At 40.2% G+C, this 23,721-nt stretch overlaps 1 protein-coding gene across 1 annotated transcript in view; it reads right to left on the bottom strand.

Moving 5' to 3' along the window:
- Positions 1 to 23,721, bottom strand: part of NRP1 (neuropilin 1) — a 137,181-nt gene that overhangs the window by 73,722 nt on the left and 39,738 nt on the right. Inside the window, 3 exon segments of the mRNA XM_021686025.2 lie at positions 773 to 827; positions 829 to 1,001; positions 6,896 to 7,077. Coding sequence (XP_021541700.1) covers positions 773 to 827; positions 829 to 1,001; positions 6,896 to 7,077 — 410 coding nt within the window.

Raw genomic sequence — 23,721 nt, 5'->3', positions numbered from 1 at the left:
AAACTCTGAGAGGGCAGTCATCTTTGATTGTTCTATTTAGCAGGTGGCTAGATCAGTGCCTGGTACGTGGTAGGTGTTCAGTCAATATTTTTAAAATGTAGGATGAATTTAGATGATAAGAGCAATGTAGATAGAGGATGTTTTGAGGCGATTCAAATTGCCAAAGATAAAAATTCCCTAGGAGCAGACAAGGAATCTGTCTAAATTAGCCATGCCCCCCACCCCCCCAAAATTAGGAATGTCCAAACATTCTCATTCCTTTTCTAAATTTCCAAATTTTTGGTAACTACGTAACAGATGCACACTTCCCCCTTAAAATTGTATCAAGTACTTAACCTCTCTGGTCCTTAGTCTCTGCATTTGTAAAGTGAATGGTTTGACTTAATTGCTCTCTTAGGGTCTATGAATTAATGACCAGTAGGAAGGTCAATGAAATGAGCAAAATACTTTAGTCAGGAAAACCACGTGTTGGTCCCAATTCTACCACACACACATGCACACAAATGCTATGACACCATGTATAATCTTTCATGGCCTCAGTTTCCTTATCTGTAAAATGAAGAAATTGGACAAGATAATTACTGTCTTTTAAGTTCAAATATTTCATCGCTGCTGTGCATAAAGAGAGTTACCATTTTGGTTTCTTTTCCCTCCTCCTTTTGAGCTATTTATTTTTTTTTTAAATGATGCATGTATCGTGACACTTGTAAAAGGATCCGAGTGCCCTTCCCCCAGATTCTTCCCTTTTTGGGATGCTTCCTGCCCTTCTTACCATCAGGGAATCCATCCCAGATTTCTAGCCGGTCATAGCGACAGAACATCCCCCCCCGGAGGATTTGAGTCGAGCTCCAGGTCAAAGCTTTCAAATTCCAGGATAATCTCTGACATCTTTGGTGCAAAGATAATATAAGTGCATTCAAGGCTGTTGGGATATTTTTCAGGGAATCCAGGCGACTTTATCACTCCATTAGGTGCTGTGTAATTCTGGGAACATTCAGGACCTGTGAGTAAAAGAAAAGAAGGTGCAAAGTGAAAATCCCACTCACACGACTTCACCAAGAAATAACCTGAGCAAAGGCAGCATATCTTTCTAATATAAGCTTACTATTATAATCACTGTCCCAATCATTCATTACTCAGCCTTTTCATAGGAGTGATAGGTATGGAAAGTCAAGTTCAGATTTATTGTGTTCCCCTTAGTTTTCCATTTGTGTGAAGCAATTTAAAAACTTCTGCTGTTGCAGAGGAAAAAAATGACAAATATAAAATCATGTGGGAACAATGAATGAGTAAGCTACAGGAATCTCGACAGAGCCCTAGAGAAATAATTATAGCCCCTTCAAGCTTGAATCTTTAAATCTTGAGGCTGACAGCCCTTTATTGGTGAAATAGAACATTTACAAAGGCGAGGGAGAGAATTCAGTGGAGGGAGTTTGGGTTTCAGATTCCTACACCAGTGACTCAGTAACTCTGCCAGATGTGACCTATGCCTCTTTGACAAACTAAATGTGAAAGGTAATTCGTACATGTACCCAGGGTGAGTGACTCATTCTGAGTGGTGTTGACACAGGTGTGCCGGTAAAGTGTGGCTGTTAGTGAGGGCACGATAAACTGTGATTACAGGCCGTGTTGCTAGAAGTCACTTGATATCAATGTTGACATCGTTGCCTTCCCCAAAGTATCAGATACAGCGCCATTCTAAAATTACTTTTTAATATATATGTGTGGGTGTATAATGTGTATATTTATAGAGCATAATTTTAATGACTAGTCAGTGTTATCAATACAAATTATGGTAATTTGTAATTTAAATTGGTCAAGCTCATACACACATATATTGCAAGTTGACCTTTTGATGGTACGGATGACCACAATTTCAGCTCACGGCATCTAGGACCACATGGGGTGGTCCTCACCACCACTGAAAATGGCCCATCTACAAGACTGTGAGCACCTCAACTTGGCCCTTTCCACCGCACCACTGCCATGATTTTCAAAGAGATCTTAAGACTCTCCTGGAATCAGAGATGACTTGACCCTTTTGAACCTCAAATCCAACCTGGGGGAATGTCCAATTCAACAATTCTTTTCCTGGGCCATTGTCTCACTGATGGGCATCCTGTGATGGTATGCATGGGTTCAACCCTAAATAAGGAGGTTTGTTGAGAGTGTTCACAACTAAATATTGTCCCACAGAGCCAAGTACTAGAGGCAACAGTGTGGTCATCAATACAGATTAAATTTAACTAGCAGATCTCTATTTTTAGTGTCTAGGGTTGGTAGACTGAATCTCCACCTCAGTGCATCTGGCAGCCTTTTGAGTAAACAAATCAATTTCTTGCTCCCATGTACATATTAGATGTCTATGGCCCTGGAGATGCAGAAGAATAAAACGTATTAATTGTGCACAATAAACCTGGCCTGTAGAGGTCTGACTTGTTTAAAATGCCTCTGAAAGCCTTTTCAGATGTGGCTCACCCTTCACCATGATGGCTTCAGACACTTATCTATTTGATTATAGTTAAAGTTACTAACATGTGGCATTTTACCATGTCAATTACAGGTGAGAAGATTATGAAATGTGCTATACTGTTTATAATCTGTTTCCAAGTTAATGGGTTGCTTCTAAGATGACAGTGACTATGCTAATGTAAACCATCAATTTACAAATAATATATATATGATACTGGAAGCCCTTTTATTTTTTTTTTAAATGTAGGAACAATGACCCTGGAGACCTCCAGCTTCCTCCCCAGGGCAAAAATAATGCTTGGCTAGGCCCTTGTAAGGCAAAGCTGATAGCAGGGTTTCATTCAGATACTAATATTTTCTCCTTCTTAAAAAGATAAAATGCCTAGGCGAGATCAAGATTTGATGAGAGAAAAAAAATGACAAGAATTAAGGGCATACTTTTTTTTTTTTAAGATTTTACTTATTTATTTGACAGAGGAAAGAGAGAGAGAGAGAGAGCGCGCCCAAGCCGGGGGAGCAATAGGCAGAGGGAGAGGGCGAAGAGGCTCCCCGTTGAGCAGAGAGCCGGATGCGGGGCTGGATCCCAGGACTCTGGTATCATGACCTGAGCAGAAGGCAGATGCTCAACCAACTTAGCCACCCAGGTGCCCCAAGGGCATACTTTCAAAATCAAATAAATTTCAATGCTTTCACTGAAGCTAGCCCAGGTATGTGACAAAAATTGGAAAAATTCCATGGGGTAATGGAAGAGAACCGGATTGAGCACCAGATCTGAGTTCCAGTGCTGCCTTTACTGCTAACCTGCTGTGTAAACTTAGGTGGCCTCCTAACCTTCCTTGTCCTCTGATTCTGTGTATAACAACTGGGAGGTGGGCTTTGGGATTTGGAAAAAAGAGCCCTTCGAACTTAAAGATTCTATAATTTCCTGCTTCCTCCAGTAAACATCAAGATTTGTGTTGATATTTTTCTTGTTCACTGTTGTATAGGCTTGCCACTGTTGAGCAAGCACTTCCCAAAAAGGAGCAAGGCAGGGGCATGGGTTAAGGAATTCTGCAGAGAGTACACGAGCACTAAATGGGAGGGAGTCTAGCAGCCCCACATGCCTATGAGGGAGTGAGCTGCTGCTCGGAGAGACGCACACGTGGCATTGGCAGCCCGTGAGCACTGCGCTTTTGATGTTATTTGTAAGACTTAGGGGACCTTGTGCAGCTGTAAGAAGGCCATGCTTCATTGTTAATGACATTAGGATATACAATAATAATAGCTAAGATACTCTCTTTGGAGATACTCTTAACCAAATAATATAAGAAGTGACCAATCTTGCTCTCAACAAATGTGCCTTCCCCACATAGAAACCCACAGAAAATGTCTCCAGCTTCTCCCAGCAGTTGAGCTGGGATGACTCAGGCCAAGGGAAGAACAGAGGAAGAGTGATAGGTTGGGAAGCATGGGTTTCGTGGAGAAATTTTTTTAAGTGAGTGGGAATAATTTTAGGGCAGTGGCCCAAGCTTTCAGCGTCTAGGAAAAGACATGGAGAAGGGGAAAGTGGGGTACCTGGGGAGAAAATTAGGTGTCCAGGGTGGCTCCAGGAGGCATGGGAAGAGGTGGGGACTGGCTTTGCTGTCAGTTAAAGGTGGTCTTCTAGAAATGCAACCTTAGGGATGCAGGAATGGCCTAAAAAATATTCCTTAGAACTTTAATCTATTGCCAGAAAACCTCAAGCTCGACAGGTGAAAAGACTCATTTATTGGTTCAACTATGATTAGTATAATTTATGTGTTTTGAGGAAACTTGAAATTGCTGCATTCTGGAAGAAGTGGTGTTTTTTTTTTTGTTTGTTTTTGTTTTTAAGGAGATTCATGGATTCTATAATATCATTAAATGGCTTTTGAGGAAAAAAATGTCCATGAACTCGTATATGTATGCATAACTGTATTGTGTTAGTTAATGACTTTCTATGGAGCACCTATTAGGATGCAGTATGTACAGTGAGGTGGGGGGGAAGATATTTTCTTTGCATTTTTCAGGTGGTACCAATCTGGTTGGGAAATGGACTATGCACACATGAACAAATTTGAAAATATTAAGGAGAAACATAATGGTTAGTGAAACACATCTGTATATATATGTGTGTGTGTGTATATATATATATATAGTATGCATATATGTGTATCGTATGTGTGTGTTGTGTGCATGTGTAGGGAACAAGTTGGGTAGATATGTAGGAAAAAAAAGTAGAAGAATTAGGAAAAGCTTCCTGAGAAGAATAAGTTTAGAGCCAGGTTTCCCTGGAGGTTAAGGGACATAAACTGTTAGGGAGCAAGGGCTCTGAAATCTGATGGCACCATCTGTATCCATAAGCATTGTAATGGCTCGTGTTTACTGAAGACATTTTTGGTGACAGGCACTGGCTCCATGTTTCCCACGTTTTCATTTCAACTGATCTTCACCACAAACTTGTGCTAGACACTGTTGTCCATTTACCGGATAAGGAATCTGAGGCTCAGAACATTCACGAAGAGAGTCAAGGGCAGAATTAACTTCACATTTAGTCTGTTGGGCTTTACCCAGCACACTCTCTTTAGGCAGGAAGCTGAGTGTGGATCTGTGTGAGGTGAGGCTGGAGAAGGTTGGGGAGCACTTGATGTCAAGCCTTGAGCTTGACCCAATGGGACATTGAGGCTTGAATGAATAGGTGATGAACACCTGCCATAGGCATTTCAGGAACAGAGGCTTGATGACCATTCGAGAAGTTGTGTGTAGGATGAGAACACATAGGGAGAACCCAAACTGGGCCCATTCAGTTAATGGCCGTGGACGCGGAAAGGCAGCATGACTTTTGGAGACTTGTGGATATAAATTCAGAAGAACTAGAAGCCACATAGGATGTAGGGAGGCAAGAAGAGAAAGAAAAACTAAGGCTTCAAGTCTCAAGGGTGGTATAGGGAAAGGACAGTACCTCTGAGGCAATGGAAGCGTAGGGAGCTGAGTTCATTTGGAAGGAAGATGAGTTCTTAATGACTTAGTTACAGAGCTCTCTCTCTTTTCAACCATCTTCAGATCTTTGAGAAGCACTGCAAATGAAAGGCTACTCCTCAACTCTTTTCTGACCTCTTGTTTTCTTTGATAGTGCCATAGGCAGGTAAGCAAGCAAATGTAGATGTGTGTATATGTGTGTGTGTGTACATATGCATACATGTACAATACGATTTATATAACAGGTCAAGCAGCTTTCCACACAAGAAAGTATGTACATATGTAATCAGCTACACATACTGATGTTGTATATAGACTATTATTTATGCTATAGGTTTTCTAAGTTTGTGCTTATATAAATTTTTGAAGAAAAGTTGTCTCCATCTATCCATACTTATATGGGGACAGTGTCAGATTTCTTTGAAATTTTAAGAAGTTGTACCAATGTTCCCAGAAACTCTTAATGACTCCTTTTTTTATTCTCAGTTGCTGCTGAGAATCTGTAATTGGTGTGGCTAGATTTTTTTTTTCTATTAAAAAAGGCTTTCTCCTATATTCTAGGACAACACACTCAAACGTTGAACCTCTGGCCCTGGATTGCCACCCCCCCCACCCCCCACATTACTGTCAACTTAAAAGGGAAGGCTGAATTTAACACATTAAAGGAATCTACTAGCTCTTGTGAAAAACAGTGACATCCAGATAAAGATACATTGTTTATCAATCGACTGATATGTGCGTTCAATTCCTCAAGGCTGGGAGACTATGAATTGTCAGATTCTATCCATCTCAATATATACCACTGGAATAGATTACTAAGTGATTATATTGGAGGGGGAGAAGGATCTTTATTTCCTAAGGGGAATACCATTTAAAGCTTTACTCTTCTGTTTCCTCCAAGAGCTTCTTTCCTCAACTATTATTCTTCTTAACAGACATTAATAGAAAAGCTCTTATTCCTTCAATAGCTTTAGAAGCTCTAAGCCTAGTGAACTGCTTTGCTTTTCCTGGGAAATACCAGTTTTGAATTTTGTAATAAAACAAAGGGATCAGGATGTACATGGCTTTAAGGTAAAAGGGACTCACGCATTTTTAATGAAGGAAATCAAACCTCGAGAGCAGACTAGACTTATTTTTGAAGAAGCAAGCTAAGAATAAAGGCTCTTAAAAGAGTTTTACAGAATGCATGCCTTATAAACATTGGTCAGCATATTAGTATGATGCAATTTTGAGTCCTGAAATACTGAAAAAAATATTTAAACATAACTTCCTCCATACATCAGGTAGTTTTTCTTTGTGTAAAGTATTTTTCAACAGTTTTGTAGTGGGAATGTATGATTTTTTACAAAAAGATAAAAGTATTACGCCTTGTCTTCTTTTCGCTTTCATGGAATCAAACAATGTGAATGAACATTGAGCCACACTTGTTCTACTGGAAGTCACTCACCTCTCTTGAAGATTTCATAACGAATGGAAAATCCAGCGCCATGTGTCTCATAGTCAGAGACAAATTTGATAAAAAGAAATGGCCCTGAAGACACTACAGGAGAAGGGGCGATCTTCCCACAGAACTTCCCCCATAAGCGTCCATTTTCATTTTCTCCATCGATGACTTCCACGTAGTCATACCTAGCACATAAATATGGAAGAAAATAACAGGTGAGCGAGAAATGCCCTTCTAATTTGAATGATTTAGCAGGCAGCATCATCCAGCACAGGAAAACAGTGCTATCTGCATTCACCACTGTACTTCATGGAGGGAGAAAAATTCAGCAAAATGAAATAATTAAAATGGACTACATCATGTCTGTATACATCATCTGGCAACACAGAACTATTAAGAATAATGGTGTCCATTATACTTGCAGACAATGTCACTTAAAGTAACCAATTAACAAGAAAAAGAAAAATCTCATGAGCACAATTCTTTATTATTAAATTGTGTTCCTTTGTCTATGGTGGTGGGGTGTCAATACATAATGCTATGCATTCTTTTCAAACTGTGAAGTTCTTTTATGAATTCAAAATGTCTCCTTGGCTGGAGCTCTCCATGAACAATACTTTGATTTCTGTGAGCGACCCTCTAAACATATGGCCACCGAATAATAAACAGATTCTTTACTATTTAACTCAGTTCTACCAAACTCCAGACTCTTAGGAAAAAACCCTCTCTCGGTATCCACAGTGGTTAAAACACAGATCATCTTCCCCCAAACTATCTGGAATTGCAGAACATAATCTCGCTGAAGAAAAACGTTTATTTAAAAATGGAAAGTTACTTTGTTTACACCCACCAGCCTGAATCTTTAAAGGAACATTGTTGTTTGAAAAGGAAATACGACACACTTGAAGTCATCAAAGTGATGTGATTAAAAAAAAAAAAATTCAGGCTGAATAATAATACACTGAGGAGACAAATGGTAAAGGAAGTCACGATAAAATATTATTCTAAATATTGCACTGAGTTAACACATATGTTTCTTTATCTCCAAAAGGTGGGGGGCTGTCTCCAGTAGACTGGCATCCTCCTGGAAAACAGGCTGATTTTTGTTTGTTTGGTGTTATCCTTTTCTTAGTGTCTTTCTCTTTCCTCTCTGGTTATTTACCAAGTCACCTAGGAGCCAGACAATCTGAGCTGTCTTCCATTTTTCTTCCAGAACTGACATGAAAACATTACAATCTGCTCATTTCAAACCTTCGTTTTATTTCTGTGTTTAACTTGGTTCAAAAGTCCTGGGATATATTAATTACAGGAATGGCTAAAATATGGCAGCAATATAAACTGTATCTGGCAATTTAAAAGAGATCAAAGTGGGGGAAATCTTCATGATGACCAATGTCATCTTTAACAATCTCTTTTCAAACTGTCCAGGACACATTACTTATGTTTACATAAAGCCTCACGAGAGAACTGCAAAGATGATATCACTAGTTAGAGTGGACAGCTTAAGGCTCTCTAAATTAAAAATGACATTACCTCATCAGTTAAAATTGTGTGCCAGCTTTGTGTATATCAAGAAGAAAAGAAAGCTGACATTGATGGAACTAAGCATTAACATATGTGAATTATTGTATTAACTGCATTTCCTTTGCTGCATCTGATGCTTCCAGTAGTAATCACTGGTCTGCTAGCATCACTGTCCCTTTGCAAAACTATGGACATACACAGAGGAATTGTTCAGTTCTCAGTACTTTGGGAGATGCTTTGCATGTTAAAAGAAGATGAAGCAGGAGGAGGAGAAGAAAAAGTGGAGGATGAGGAGGAAGAAAGCATTAGGTTCAAAATCCTTATGAGCCTTTTGCAGTCGACTGGGGGCACCTGGAAAGAACACCATCTCTGTATTCGTTAAAGCCTCCTCGTTGGCATTTATGTAGTAATTCCTTTTATCTCTACTGCTTCATTGACTAGACAGGTCTGCACGCTTTGCCCCACGCTTGCTTATAATTTAACTGTGATTTGAACTGTTGGTTGGGTTGGGTCTGGTGACGATGCAATACAGGCTTTTTTACTTGAATCTTGACATGGTCTGAATATTAAGTGGCCAACTCCTAGTGCTTTTTGCTTTCCAGGCACCAGTAAGAGAGGTGGGTCAGGCTTTCCTAAGAACTAAGGGCGCTTCTGGGAGGAACCTTTTCTCCCAGGTAGGAGAGAGCTCAGCTAATATAGTGCTAGTGAGTTGCGACAGGGAAAGAAGCTGGTATTTTAATTCACGTATCTCCTAATAGTAAATACCAGGCTCTCCTCTTGGCAACAGGAAAAGCTATTTTTAAAAGGAGGAGAGGGATTAGAATCTCCTCCCAGCAAGAGATAAGTCATTTCATCATTAAGTGCCAATTTTAGGAAATTGAATTATTCAGGGATACAATAGTTACATTTATAAACTGGAATGCTGCTATCATTTTAGCACTTCCCTTCAAAGTACCATCCAACAGGGCCCCAAAGAGTGTCACAAATAGCAGTTCATGTAAATATTCAGGAGGATTTAAGTGCACAAGTTGCAAAGGGTAGTACTGCCAAGGAAGTTAGGAAAGCAGCTTGCCTCTCCCTCTGGAGTTGATACCAGTTCCACTCCATAAGTTTCTTGCTGGCAAACGTGGTGCCAGGAATGCAGCCAGTGTGCCAGCATCCCTCCCTAGAGACTAAATGTGTCACCACAGCAACGCACCCAGCCTGCCTTGGCCTGAGGCCCAGGATCCTGAGTTTGCAAATTTCGCTCCCCCAGCCTGCTGTACATTGCTCTGTTACTGCTCCAGCGTGGCAGACGCTGCATTTCTTGGAATGTCCAAGATCCCCGGTCATGACAGCGGGACCTACGCAGGTGACAACAGGGGCATGTGTGTGCCTCTCATTCTGAACCGACACGTTACAGCTGCCGGAGGAGAGCTGGGAATTGCGTCTCGGGAATCTGACACACAAAAGCTAGACAAGGGGTCAGCAAGTGGACGCGTCTGTCCGTTCAGAGCCCTGCTCCAGAAAGCGAATGCTCCAGGTGCCAGGGGAGCCGTGTCTGAGTCCAAAGGGCACCACCCTTCTGTGCAGGGGCCTGGGCCAGAGCAGACATGGGTCCCGGCCAGGAAAGCCCTTCTTCAAACCTCATCCTGCCCACTTACCATCACAGGAATGTAAATGTCATGTGGGTATTTTGAATATTTCAGATGACAACCAACCTCTCCTCCCCCTTTAGGCATCCTGCCATTTTTTTTTCTTAAATCTCTGGCCTAAATACTTTCTCTTTCTGTGCTCATAGTGGTAAAGCAGCCCATATTTACTAGGAACAAACTTTTTTACAATTAAAGGATACCTTCCCATGGTTCCCATTTTAGGGTAGAGTATGCCGGTGGTTCTTATCAGGAGCGTCCCCGGCTTGAGAGTGCAAGCTCCTTAAGCCAAAGGACTTTTTGTTCCCAGACTCCCCAGCTCTCACCCTATATGCGCATGGTGAAAACACTCTGAATCCTAATACTAATCACGAGTTAGGTTTCCCCTAAGAGTGATAAAAGAATAAAGATTTCCTTCTAAGAACTCTTGAAAGGATTACCCAGAGATTATTTTTTCTTTTGGAAAGTTTGAATTACAGTTTTAGGAAAATAGCCAAGTAGGGGGAGAAGTGATGGGAAAATGAGAAATGTACTCAGTCACTAAAGAGCGGTTTCAGAGGCTTTATAGGTAAGCGGTGCTGAACAGACGGATAGCACATTTTACTCAAGTCAGGTTTTCTCTTGCGAGTACAAATGACCCCTGACTCTCCGTGGTGGAGCCCGCTAATGGAAAGAAAGCTAATCCTCTGCAGGGTGTTGTCTGGACGGGGGAGCTACTGTACCAACCCCTCACAGCTCCTGGACATGCTCGCATGACTAGGTAGAGTGGTTATAGGTGCTGGCGGCTTTTTAATCTCCTTCCAGGAGGATCTACCCCCATGTGCATCTGTACATTAATAATGGAGAAATTTGATACCTGACATCATAAACCAGAGTGAGAAATGATGTTGGCTAACATAATTTTCACCTGCAAAAATGTGTTTCTTTGGATCTTTGGTTTATTTTGCACCAGGCATTAATAGCTATCCCTACTGAACAACCTGTAAACGATTACTATGCCACTGTCCAAGAATTACCTTACATATTCCCCAGAAGAGAACAGATTTTACTCTCAGAGCATTAGAGAGAGGATTTGGAAATAAAAATATACAATGATGGAGCTAGGAGGAGCCAATTAGTCTGCATCTGTGTTTCTGAGCGATTTTACATGAGATTCACCCCTAAGTTCTGGCTTGCTTGCAGTGTCCTAATCAAGATATATGAAGAGGCTTACAAGGTTCATAGCCTCTTATTTAGTAAAAGCAATTTTGAGAAATCCATTCAAAGGAAATAACCTGGAATAATGTCAAATATTTATGCAAAACCAATGCCTGAAGCTTTATTTAGAATAATGGGGGGAAAATGGACATAAGGCAGGCAGGAAAAAAACAAGAAGAAATTTATATACAATCATATCATGGAATATTATTCAGTCATTAAAAAGCCTATTCAATAAAATATTTTTTATAACATAGGAAAAACGTTAATGATATCATTAAGTGAAAAATCAGAACATAAACCCCTATCTACAGTATATTCTCAGTTCTTAGTCATATGCAGAAAAAGAACTGGAAGTATGTCGAGCCGTATGAATAAGTGATTATCTCTGTGTAGTGAGATGATGTTCCTTACTTATTTCTGTATTTTTCAAAATTTTTACAATGGGTAAGTGTTCCTTTATTTATTTATTTATTTATTTATATTTATTATTTAAGTATGGACCCCAATGTGGGACTTGAACTCACAACCCTGAGATCAAGAGTCAGATGCTTAACCAACTGAGCCATCCAGGCACCCCAAGTAAGTGTTCCTTTGTAACCAAATAGAAGTTTTTTTGAAAATTATTAATTACCTATATATAAAGTAGCAAATCAATACCTATTGCCTAGCTAATAATTTTTTTATTTCTTGGTCAGAAGACACTATTTTTTATGATGTTTTATTTGGAAGTAAATCAAAGGCTTTACCTTTTTTTTTTTTTTTAAACAACTAGATCAAGGAAAGTCGCTGTGTGCTTTTTTAAAATTAAAAAAAAATTTTTTTAAAGATTTTTATTTATTTATTCATGAGAGACAGAGAGAGAGAGAGAGAGAGAAGCAGAGGGAGAAGCAGACTTCCCGCTGAGCAGGGAGCCCGATGTGGGACTAGATCCCAGGACCCTGGGATCATGACCTTAGCCGAAGGCAGACGCTTAACCATCTGAGCCACCCAGGTGCCCTAAAAAAATTTTTTTTAATTTAATTTAATTTTATTATGTTATGTTAGTCATACAATATATCATTAGTGTTTTTTTATTATGTTATGTTAATCACCATACATTACATCATTAGTTTTTGATGTAGTGTTCCATGATCATTGTTTGCATATAACACCCGGTGCTCCATTCAGTACGTGCCCTCCTCAATACCCATCACCAGGCTAACCCATCCCCCCACCCCCCTCCCCTCTGGAACCCTCAGTTTGTTTTTCAGAGTCCATTGTCTCTCATGGTTCGTCTCCTCCTCCGATTCCCCCCCTTCATTCTTCCCCTCCTGCTATCTTCTTCTTTTTTTTTTTGTAACATATAATATATTATTTGTTTCAGAGGTACAGGTCTGTGATTCAACAGTCTTACACAATTCACAGCACTTAAAAATTTTATTATTATTTTTTGTACTCGAATGTTAAAATGAATCAGATTTGATCTTATACTGTCTGAAATGCTGGCAGTAACACTTGCCATTTGTACAGTAATTTCCGTGTTACAAAGTGCTGTCAGATGTACTGTCTACCATAGTCTGTCCGGTGATCCCAGGAAGGCACCTGTCAGGCGGCAGCCCAGAGGGAGCACAGCCTTGGGGAAACACTGGGGGGAGGCATAGAGATGGAGTAATTTGTATCCTTTCGACATTGCCTACTTTTGGGCAAATTTGATTCCAATTTCTGCTCTTGTTACTCCCTTTCATACATATTTTTTGGGGGGTGGAGAGGATGAGTATGACCTTACTAATTTAGAATTATTCATTCACAGCTCAATTCATTTTGTAACTGGTCATTGTTGCTAGAAACATGACACATCAACTAATATTTCATTGATTTTTTGTACCAATGCACTAGACATATAGACACAGACATCTTCGGTGTGCAGAGGTCTATGTGTGTGTGTGTGTATGTAAGAGACAGAGAGAGACAGAGACAGAGACAGGGAGAGCCCTTGGCCCCCAGGGAGTCACATGAGTGGAAAGTTGCAGTGGAATTGATGGTGACCATTGAATGGGCCTCCTTCTAGAGCTATCTTAGTCCTGGTCGTGGTCCTCCCGCTCGGCTGGATGTTCAGGGACGACGTGATGAGAAGCCCAGCCCAGGTTGGGCAGTAGAGAATCGACATGAAGCAGGGGAGGGGTGCCGAAGACCAGCTGGAATTTGGGTTTCTTCCCAGTGCCAGCATGCGGCGCCTGAGCACAGATGGCTCCCGTGAAGATGGAGCGGGGCCGGAGCCTGGGTTATGCAGGCTGGGCTGCGCTCCCTGGGATGGCTAAGTGGGAAGGGCAGGCCCTGGGGTGGGGTGGGGGGGCTGGAGCTGGCCTGGGTCACTCCCCCTCCTGGAGGAGGTTACAGGCAACACCCCAAACTCAGAGCAGGGAGAGGGCCTGGCCAGAGAGTCCTCCACGTTTTCGGAGGAACACAGAGCCTGGGTTATGACCTGGCCTGTTCTACCAAATGCCAATGTCTATGCAAGCCGTTCTGAATCTGACAACATTTTAAAATTTGTACAATAGACAAAATACTGCTTTGTTTATTATTTTGTCATATTCCCCTTTAAGGTTTGTTTCTAAGTTTAGAAAGTAATTTTCCCCCCATTAAAATAATGGGAAATACCTTCCTAAAGACACATATTTTTTCATATATATATATATTTTTTTTTCTTCCTGTATGCACACTGTGTATTATTATAAGCAGGACTATAGGACATTAGTCTTTGAACTAGCACTCCTTTTCACTTGTATTGACCTTTTCTAAAATTCAGTCTCCCTTACTTCTGTTCTGGCAATTCTTTTGATACATCCCAAGTCTAGTTATCCTTTTGATGCACCCCTAACTTTTAGTCCATAGCCTAACCATATCTATACTTATTATGTGTTTATGCCTATTTGCACTAAGTAATATGCTCTTGACACTGTCAGGGCATGAGGTGGTGTTTTTCAGTGGGGGGTAGCTACCTGCCATATTGGTGACCCCATTCATTGTAGGAGAGTAACATTTTATCAGCATTTCCATTTCCCCACCCCGGAGTTCCTCAGTACAGAGGACAAGTTCCAGAGTGCAAGGAGGACACCCTGGCTAGCTGGGTCCATGCCACAGAGCTTGGGAAGTACTTGGTGCTAAAGAAAACAGGTAGCTTTGCTCAGTGGCTGCTAGATATACCGAAGTCAAACCATCTCTCCTGTAACCAACTCCACTGATTGTAAATGGGACGCCAACCCCCTCACCTCTCTCGGAACCAAAAAAAACTATTGCAAACACTTCTGTCTTTTGTCTTCTCATTGTCCTCCTCAAAGGCCCACATGGTGTTAATCTTGCACTTGTCTACAGGCTTCCAGATAATTATCCTCCAGGAAATCCCAACACAATACAGTCTCCCTAGCATCTTTTCCAGAAGGTGGCTCTGCCGATACCGTAGAGTAAGAGTTTCTATATGTAGGTAGTTGAGAACTTGTTCTCAATAATCAGAGTATAGTAAAACTCATAAAGCTAATCTCACACATTAAAATTTTCATCTTTAAGCTTTTGTAATGCCTCATTTCCTGTGTCTGTTAACTCTTGTACATATTATTATGTTACTATCTAGACTATTAATCATCAGTTTTCTATAGCTGCAATAAAGTTATGGATATTCATCATTATGACCCTGAGGCATCACAAAAGTGAAGAAAGAAAATGTTAAAGAAAAAAGTTTTACTGGAGTAAAATTAAAAGAGATATTAAATGGCTCTCCCTGCAACAGTGCAAAGGGATGACAATTGGTCCTGTGGGCTGCCATGGGTCATTGCCAGTCAAGACCAGCATAGACCAGCACAGGAGAGAAACTGAGGCAATAAACGTCCAGCAAGTAATAGACAGTTTCCTACTGCTGCATAACAAATCACCACAAATGGAAGGGCTAAAATGACACACATTTATTAGGTCCCATTTCCATAGTGCAGAAGTCTGGCATGGCTTGGCTGGGGTTCCTTGCTCAGGGTATCCCAAGATCAAAATCAAGCTGTTGGCGGGGTTGCGTTCTTATCTTGAGCTTGGTGTCCTTGTCAAAGCCCACACCGTTAGGGCAGAATTCAGTCTCTTGTAGTTGCAAGACTGTACTCCCCACTTTCTTGCTGGCTGTCAGCTGGGGACTGATCCTACGGACCACCTGCATTTGTCATCATATGGCCCTCTCCAGCTTCAAAGCCAACAGCAGAAAATCTGCCTCACAATGAATTCTTCTCATGCCTCATGCTCTTCAGGAAAAGCTCAATCCTTTCTAAGGGTTCACCTGATTAGGTCAGGCTCATCTAAAATAGTCTCCCTTTCTTGAGGTCAGCTGGTTTGGTAACTTAATTAAATCTGCAAAATCCCTTTGTAGCAGCCCCTGTATTAATGAATAACTGGGAGGAGGTGTGTGCATCCCAGGGGCTAAAGACCCTGGGGGCCCTTTTTTGAATTCTGCCTACCACACAGACCAAGCTCTGGTAGGACACCTGGAGCTTGGAAGCCGCAGTAGAAACCAAAGCCAAGAGGGATCATCCACTTGCATTACCCAATAGAGCAGAGACTAGTAGATCCAGGGTAAGACTAAGGGTGGGATTAGGAAACTGAAGTAATCGTGCAAGTAATTTTCATGTTCTCATGTCATGTTGGCTGCTGCTTTGGGAGCTCTGAGCCTGTAAGCATTGCTTGCAGTGTAAAGGAAAGCAAGGTTCTGGAGTGAGCCAGATTCTCCTGATTGAAGCAAAAACAGAACTTCCAAGATTGCCCAACACATATGTCTGGAGACAGAAAAGTGATAATAGCTTAATTTAAAAATAAATATATAAAGGAATTCAAGACATGTGGTATAAAATAATGGTCAAAATACATAATTTTAATAGAAAATGTTTAGAGTTTAAATTTCTCATTTCTGAGGAATCTCACTTCATAATTAAGATTTATTGGCATGGAAGATAAAAAAAGTCTTCTGCATGGGAAAATATTTCTATGATTTAACTCAGATTATGAAATCCAATGATACATTTTAAATGGAAGAGAAGGAAGGCCTCCCTTAAAACAACTATGCTCTAGAAGTGATGGAGTCTTCCAGTGTCAAATTTGCGAAGTTCAGTATTTATAGAAAAATTCACATGCCTTTAATTACAATAAATTCAGTTCCCAAGTTAAACTGTGCCATCTGGAAGATATTAACATCATTTACAACTTGTTCGCCTCCCTGTTTCATAGAGAATTTTTACTTCTTGCCAACTTTCCACTGTTCTCAGGGAAAAAAAAAGGAATTACTTGTATGGATTGTCTCAAGATGGGTTTATATAGCAAGTCAAGCCATCAGGAAGTGACAGAGGGGGCTTTTTGGACACATTTACTTCCTTCTTACTTACTTTAAATCCTTATATCTTTAAGGTTTTTTTTTTTTTTTCTATAAAGGATATTCTCTCTGCTCCTCTCCTCTCAGCTGTCCACAGGGAGTAATTTTGTGTTTTTTTAAGTTAACTGAGCCTCTTTTAACATGGTCCGCTTGAGAGAGCTGGGGCAGGAAGGACTGCGTTTTGGTTGAGGCTCTGAACTTCAGGAGCCACTCCTGCACCTCTGATCTATCAAGAAGTGTCACTATATATGACCTCTTACAAAGTGTCAAAGGGGCCAATGAGGCAAGGAAGTGCCACCTGCCTGACCATCAGGCAGTCAACTTAGTCAAAGTGGGATGACTATGATCCAAGTCCTCACACTCTGACCCTGGCCAGCTGAGTGTCTTGGGCAGGTCACTAACCAACCTCTGTGAGCCTCAGTTGCTCACCTATAAAATGGTCAACATGATAATTAACCTACAGGCTGATAGAGAGGATTAGATGACATAATGTATGTAATGGCCTTTACAGGGCTTGATGTCCCTTCCCAAGTGAGGGTGGAATGCAGGAGAAGGAAAGAGACAAAGACATAAAAAGAAGAGGGAGTACAGTTTTGTTTTCCAAAAGGTATACTACCCAGTTCAAAACCGACTGTAGTCAAGTTGGTGCAGGAATTGTAGCTCCTGTCCGCTCCCAGGGGGACCTGTCAGTCAGATGGCTAACTCTCAGAATATGACCGAAACCTGTTATTCTGAAAAGTACTATTTGGAATGACAGTAGGTCCTGCTCCAGTACCACCACCAAAAATCAATCAATTAAAGCCACTGTCAATAATGGAATTAAAAAAATCAATTTATATATAACCACGATATGTTTTTTTAAATCACTAACTCTGTTAAGTGTTTTCACTGATGTACCCAACTGATTTAATGATCTGCAGTTGGATTAGTGCTATTAGCAGGCAGTGCTGAATTTGCTCAAAAAGCCCCCTTAATTATTAGGTATGACAGAAGCACCCAGAGTGAAACTGCCCATTCTAGAAAGGCAGTGACTCTGGCTGATGGTGTCACAACATCAAAATCCTCAAGTTTCCTTTCTCATCCTTTGGAAAAATAAATAAAGCAATAATTCTGTTTTAGACTATAGGACCTAATGTGCTAATTATAATAATTTTTAAAATATCCTCCTGATTAATTAATAATTATTCAGTGGGGATCTAGGTAGTTTGCAAATCAAAGCTGCAGGAACTAAAGTTGGCAAATATTCATTTTTTAAAGGTTTTTCTTTTCTTTTTCTTTCTTTTTTTGGGGGGGGGCAGTAATTACAGTAGACCCATTTTGGTGTCAGGTAGGTGAGATTATTCATTCTGGAATGCAGAAATCCCTTACCCTGAAATGACTACCCACCTTTTCTAAAAAAGTGAAAAGAAAAAAATGCTGAAGAAAAATGGGTCTAGTGACACAGATTAGATTTCTTTTCCTTTTAGTGACACCAGTAGTGAAAGCAAACTTGAGTTGAATTTTAAGTTGGGCAGGGGACACTGACCGAAGTTGGAATTCTGCTATTCTGTTCAGTAGACCCTGAAGTTTACTCAGGGTACAAACCACCAATCTACCCATAACCAAGAAACACAAATCTTTTAGCTGAATGCATTGATGATACTAGAAAGAAATGCACATGAGAAAAATAGATCATGTCACAGGGAGATCTACCTTTTCCCTAATCCCTAATGTTTATTGAAAGCAGCATACTGTTTGCACTTAAGTCATCTTTAGAGTCTGATGCATCCATGTTTATAGTATTTGTTCTATTTATTTTCATTATTTAAAATTCTATTAACTCAAAAGGCAGGTGTATCAGCTGCACATGACTGGGCCACTACTAGTTTTACTGCCTAGCATGCATGTATTCTGAAACCCCAAGTCAATTTGTAATACGGAGAAAAAAACGTATAATGAGAAGTATATCTGTGGACATAAAATACCTTAAATGTCAACTAGGGCTTTTTTTCTATATTACAACATGCAACTCAGTTAAAAAACAAAATATTCAGAGACTCGTTGGTTACTGGCCTAAACATTAGTTTGTATGTTTTTTTTTTTTATCATTGACTTGCATGACAGACTTAGTAATTAATTGGCATAGGAGCAAGATTTGAACAATCTGTGTGTTAGGAGTGAGCTCATGGAGGGAAGAAAGGATTTTAATGACCTAGGCGGCCTCATGATTTATACAGACTTTAAGGAGTAATTGTGTGTTTAGAAGAAAAGAAAGCAGTGGCCATAAACATTGCCAGTAGCCTAAGAGCAGGAACACCACCTAAGTTTAACCATGTGAGCACAAAGAGGGTCAGCTCGCCGAAATGGCTCTGTGGTTGGAGCATGGATTTAACTCAATGAGGAGATCAGACAATCTCAGACCTACCATCTAAAGTACTCCCCGACCCTAAGGTATCTTTATGGCAAGCTTAACAAAAAGGAAAAGGGATTATGGTCAAGTTCATTAAAAATAAAAGGGAGCATAAAGGGAGGATTCCAAATACAGTCTTCTCTTTAGTACAACGTAAGCTAGAGAAAGGCATAAAAAATTTCCTCTTGATAACACTAAAGACTCAGCTGTAAAAACAAGACAGATAGGCAAAGGAGAGAGAAACTTGTGCTTTACCTTCCTTGCTTTGACTAATTATTCTATAAGGAAAGTGATCTTTTTTTTTTTGCATTACAAACCAGAATACAAAAAACGATTTAACATTTCACTATATTTAAACAGCCTAATTTCTTGAAATGAATTTCTTCTTTTAATGTAGAGGGCTCAAGTTTACTGCACTTTATCTATAAATAAAGGTTTCTTAAGAGAATTGATGGTGTAAAATCACAAGGTGGTTTTTCAGCATTTTAGTTCTTGAATTATTTGGGGACAAATAAGTGCTTGCTTACAAATGTACAATAAAACAGACCCCTTGAGAATCCTTCCAGGGAAAACTTATTTAAAACATTATAAGTTCTTAAAATTGTCATATTACATTAAAAATATCCATTTCAGATATTTCATGAATTCTGATTGCCTTTTTCTCTAGTAATGGCAAATTACATAGACCATATTATTGTTTTCATCATTCCCCAATTTTTTTTTTTCTTTTTTTTTTTTTTTTTTAGAGAGAAAGAGTGCGTGCATGTACCAGTGGGGGGTCGAGGGCAGAGGGAGAGGGAGAGAGAGAATCTGAAGCAAGCTCCAAACCCAGCGCAGAGCCTGATGTGGGGCTTGATCTCACAACCCTGAGATCATGACCTAAACTGAAATCAGGAGTTGAATGCTTTACCAACTGAGTCACCCAGGCGCCTCGCCCTTTTTTTGGTAGTAAGAAGTAGAAATAGGAGAGAATTGGTCCTAAAATGTATTCCCCAGAATACTTATCTTATGAAATGTTTCAAGGAAAAAATAGGGTTTTTTTTCCCCCCCAAATCACTTGGGAATGTTACATGTCATAATGTTCCTTTCATGAATCTTCACAATTTATGTCAGTATATTAAAAGCTCTGAGGAGTCCCACAGGTATGAAACCTGGATTTAACTTGATTTAACCCAACATATGCCTATCTCATTGGTCTTAAGACTCTTTTATTACAGAATACCTGTGGAACAAGTGTTCATCAGAAAATATTTTCAATGTCCTGTTTTGGAAAGTCACTGACTTTGTACTAGCCACAGGTCAGCAGTAATAAAACATTCATAAGGGAATCGATTTTGTATGTGATGACAAATTTGAGAAGACGGAGATAAATTTGGCAACCTAATTCCTTCTTCTTTTCTGCCTTAGATGTTAGGAATTTAATTTTAATCAGTGCTTGGAGAACTGTTTTAGCAACTGTTTCTAACTAAACAAGTACAATGCTGATACTGAAGACTGCCTATACTTGGTAAAATAGGCTGGCCCGTGCCTGACAGATGTCCTTGGCATAGATTACTCCAGTTTGCTTCTCTGAGAGCAGGGAATTGGAAATGTCCTGGTTTTTACTCTGTAGTTCATGTTACGGTGACCACCACGAATAGAACTAGCAAAATTGTAAGTGGGAAGAGATCTAAGGGACAGTAGACCAATACTGCAGTCTATAGATGAGAAAGCTAAAGCCCAGAACACTTAAGAGGACTGGAACAATATTTCAAATCCAGTTAGCAGAAGAACCAGTATATTCTACTGTATTTTTTAGAAGATTTTATTTATTTATTTGATAGACAGAGACACAGCCAGAGAAGGAACACAAGCAGGGAGAGTGGGAGAGGGAGAAGCAGGCTTCCCGCTGAGCAGGGAGCCCAATGCAGGGCTCGATCCCAGGACTTTGGGATCATGACCTGAGCCGAAGGCAGACGCTTAACGACTGAGCCACCCAGGCGCCCTCCATTCTACTGTATTTTGATGAAAAACAAACCACTACCTCTCATTTATGAGGAGATGATGAGAGAGGATCTTTATGTTCATCTGGGTTTGCTTCTGATTTGAAAATCCTACTAGGGGAATGCTCAGCCTTGCTCCAAAACCTATAGGAAGAGGAGGCACATGAGTCCAGAGAGGATAGCTCGTTCTGTCCTTGGCGCCCTGATGATTACTGTGTTCATTACTTGGCCTTGGCTCTGTTCCCTCAATAAATGTTTCTTCAGTATTTAGTGTAGCTTCCATCATTATCCTAAGACTACATTTAATTACTCCTCCAGAGGAGAGCCCTTCAGATATCTGTGGATAAGCATCGTGACCCTAACGTTTCTAACGTTTTTGGTATTGTAAGAAGAGAAAAAATTAAAGAACCGATATATGAGGCTGACACTTTTTAAAAATAGGCAAAACCATCGATAAGTAAGAAGACCACTTCTCTAATTGCTCGAAGGTTGTCCAGACAACCTTCTTCTAGCAATGACAAGGTTGGTGAGCACTTTGATGTATTTCAAAGGCTCTGTAACTGCTGTGGGGGCTTGGAGTTGTGGCTGTGCTGCAAAAGGCAGGGTAGGTGGCTAGACTTGTATTCTCCTCTGTTCCACAGCCCACCGTGCCTTCCTTCTCCCTCCATTCCCACACTTTCCAGCCTCTGCCCTTCTTACTGACTTGGGACTCGGCAATCTTGACGCAGGGTCTTGCCATGGGAATGACAAATCGGTTTAGTGGAGCAAGGACCCAGGTAATGGAGAGGTGCAAGGCAGAGGAAGGGCTGATCTGGGTCTCCCCATGGAGGAGCCAGAGGGCCAGAGAGACGCCCGGGTGACAATTTAACACAAGCATTTTCCACATCCATTTTGAGGGTTGGCTTTCTGATGCCAGAGAAAGAATTTAACTTATTCTGCTGATGCTTCTTTTACAAACTAGGCACACCAGCCAAGAACTCCAAATTCTGGCCTGAGAATGTTCCTATTTTTGTAACTGTTAAATTTCTAGAATGAATTTTCTCTTACTCCCTCCCTCCTCATACTACTATGTAATTTCATGCCAACTGATAGTCCCTTTAACATCTGTGTGTGTGTGTGTGTGTGTGTGTGTAATATAGTAAGATTATGGCTGTATGGTAAAAATGTCATTGATTCAGGATACTTTTCCTAATGACAGGTTGTAATAATTCTCCTTGCCAGACATAGGCCAAATACCCATTTTCACTAAGTAAGCACATACATAGACTTCATTATTTTTTTTAACCTTAAAATAGGCTTTTGTAAATTTATATGTCAAATGGCCTTTATATCGGTTACTTACTACCGAATTCCTCCCTAATTATTCACTGATGAACATACACTCCAGAAACATAGGTTAACAGTTCAAATACTATCAAAGCAGAAATAATGTTGGGTTTGGCAATCATTAAAAATAATAACTTCAATTTGATGTTTTTCTAATTTTTCTTCTTTAAAATCCAATGTCTGCAAAAATACCTCCCTTTAATGGGTGACAGACATGTTGAACACAGACTGTGTAAATGTTTGAACAGCAATAATATTGATCTGTTCAATGGAAATTTTCTGTACAAATGGTAGACCATTAGCAAAAGCTTTGATTTTTATTCCCATTACACTTTGCAATTAAGGAGGAAAGTATTCTTAGCATTGTGTGGTATATGTATATATAATTTTTGGTGAAAAAAATAATAGTTTATATTTATGTAGTTCTCTTTTTTGAAAAGCTGAGAGAGCTTTCAGACTTGGCATTGTTATATAGGCTTGAAAGGACAACGTGAACAGGTAGTATCCTGAGACATGTGAGCGTGTCTTTACTGCAGCTGTGTCCCCATCACGACTAGAATAGCTGGTCAATTTTGTTAAACCACTGGTGTCACAGGCGACTCTTTACTGAATTGACTAATGAATCCACTGCATTAACTCCTGAATTGTTCACCTAGAGTCACACAGAAGTGCCTGGAATAGAGTCAAGGGGATGAGTGGTGGTATAGACAGAGCCAACTCCTCATCCTTGGCTCTGGACTTCACTGTCAGTGACCCGGAAGTGAACCAATAACATGGATGCTAGAGAGGAAGTAAAAAAAATAAAAGTCGTGCCAGTTGAAGATAATTAGATGACATTTCTCTAGTAACGTGTTTTCTACTGCCTCCTGAACACGCTCTGCTCATTCAAAACTTCAGAGCTCGAGGTAGCATTAAGCCTGGTTCTCCTAGGGCTGCAAACAACATGGAGCATCTCCCTCTATGTTCTAACCCAGACTTTTGAAAAACAGTGTTTGGGGCACCTGGGTGGCTCAGTTAAGTGTCTGCCTTCTGCTCAAGTCATGATCCTGGAGTGCCGGGATCAAGCCCCACATCGGCTCCCTGCTCAGCGGAGAGTCTGCTTCTCCCTCTGACTCTCACTTTTCCCTCTCTCAAATAAATGAATAAAATCTTAAAAAAAAAAAAAAAAGGAAAGAAAAACAGTGTTTGAATGTAGATAAAACAAATTTTGATAATGACCTTAAAAAAGGAAAAAGATAAAATATGAATCCTAGTAGAGAAATGGCAGGGTAAAAAGGAAAATAGAAAGGACGACTTGTAGTCAAATGCATGGCCAGGTATTAGTTACAGGGTTTTCGTTTTAAGGCACAAACTGAAAGAGGCTTCTCCCGGCGAGTCCTGTGGGTCTCTGCTCTGAGCCTCTG

Source organism: Neomonachus schauinslandi, chromosome 5, assembly GCF_002201575.2.
Source record: "Neomonachus schauinslandi chromosome 5, ASM220157v2, whole genome shotgun sequence".
Taxonomy (NCBI): Eukaryota; Metazoa; Chordata; class Mammalia; order Carnivora; family Phocidae; genus Neomonachus; species Neomonachus schauinslandi.
This window is presented reverse-complemented; position numbering and strand designations above follow the sequence as displayed.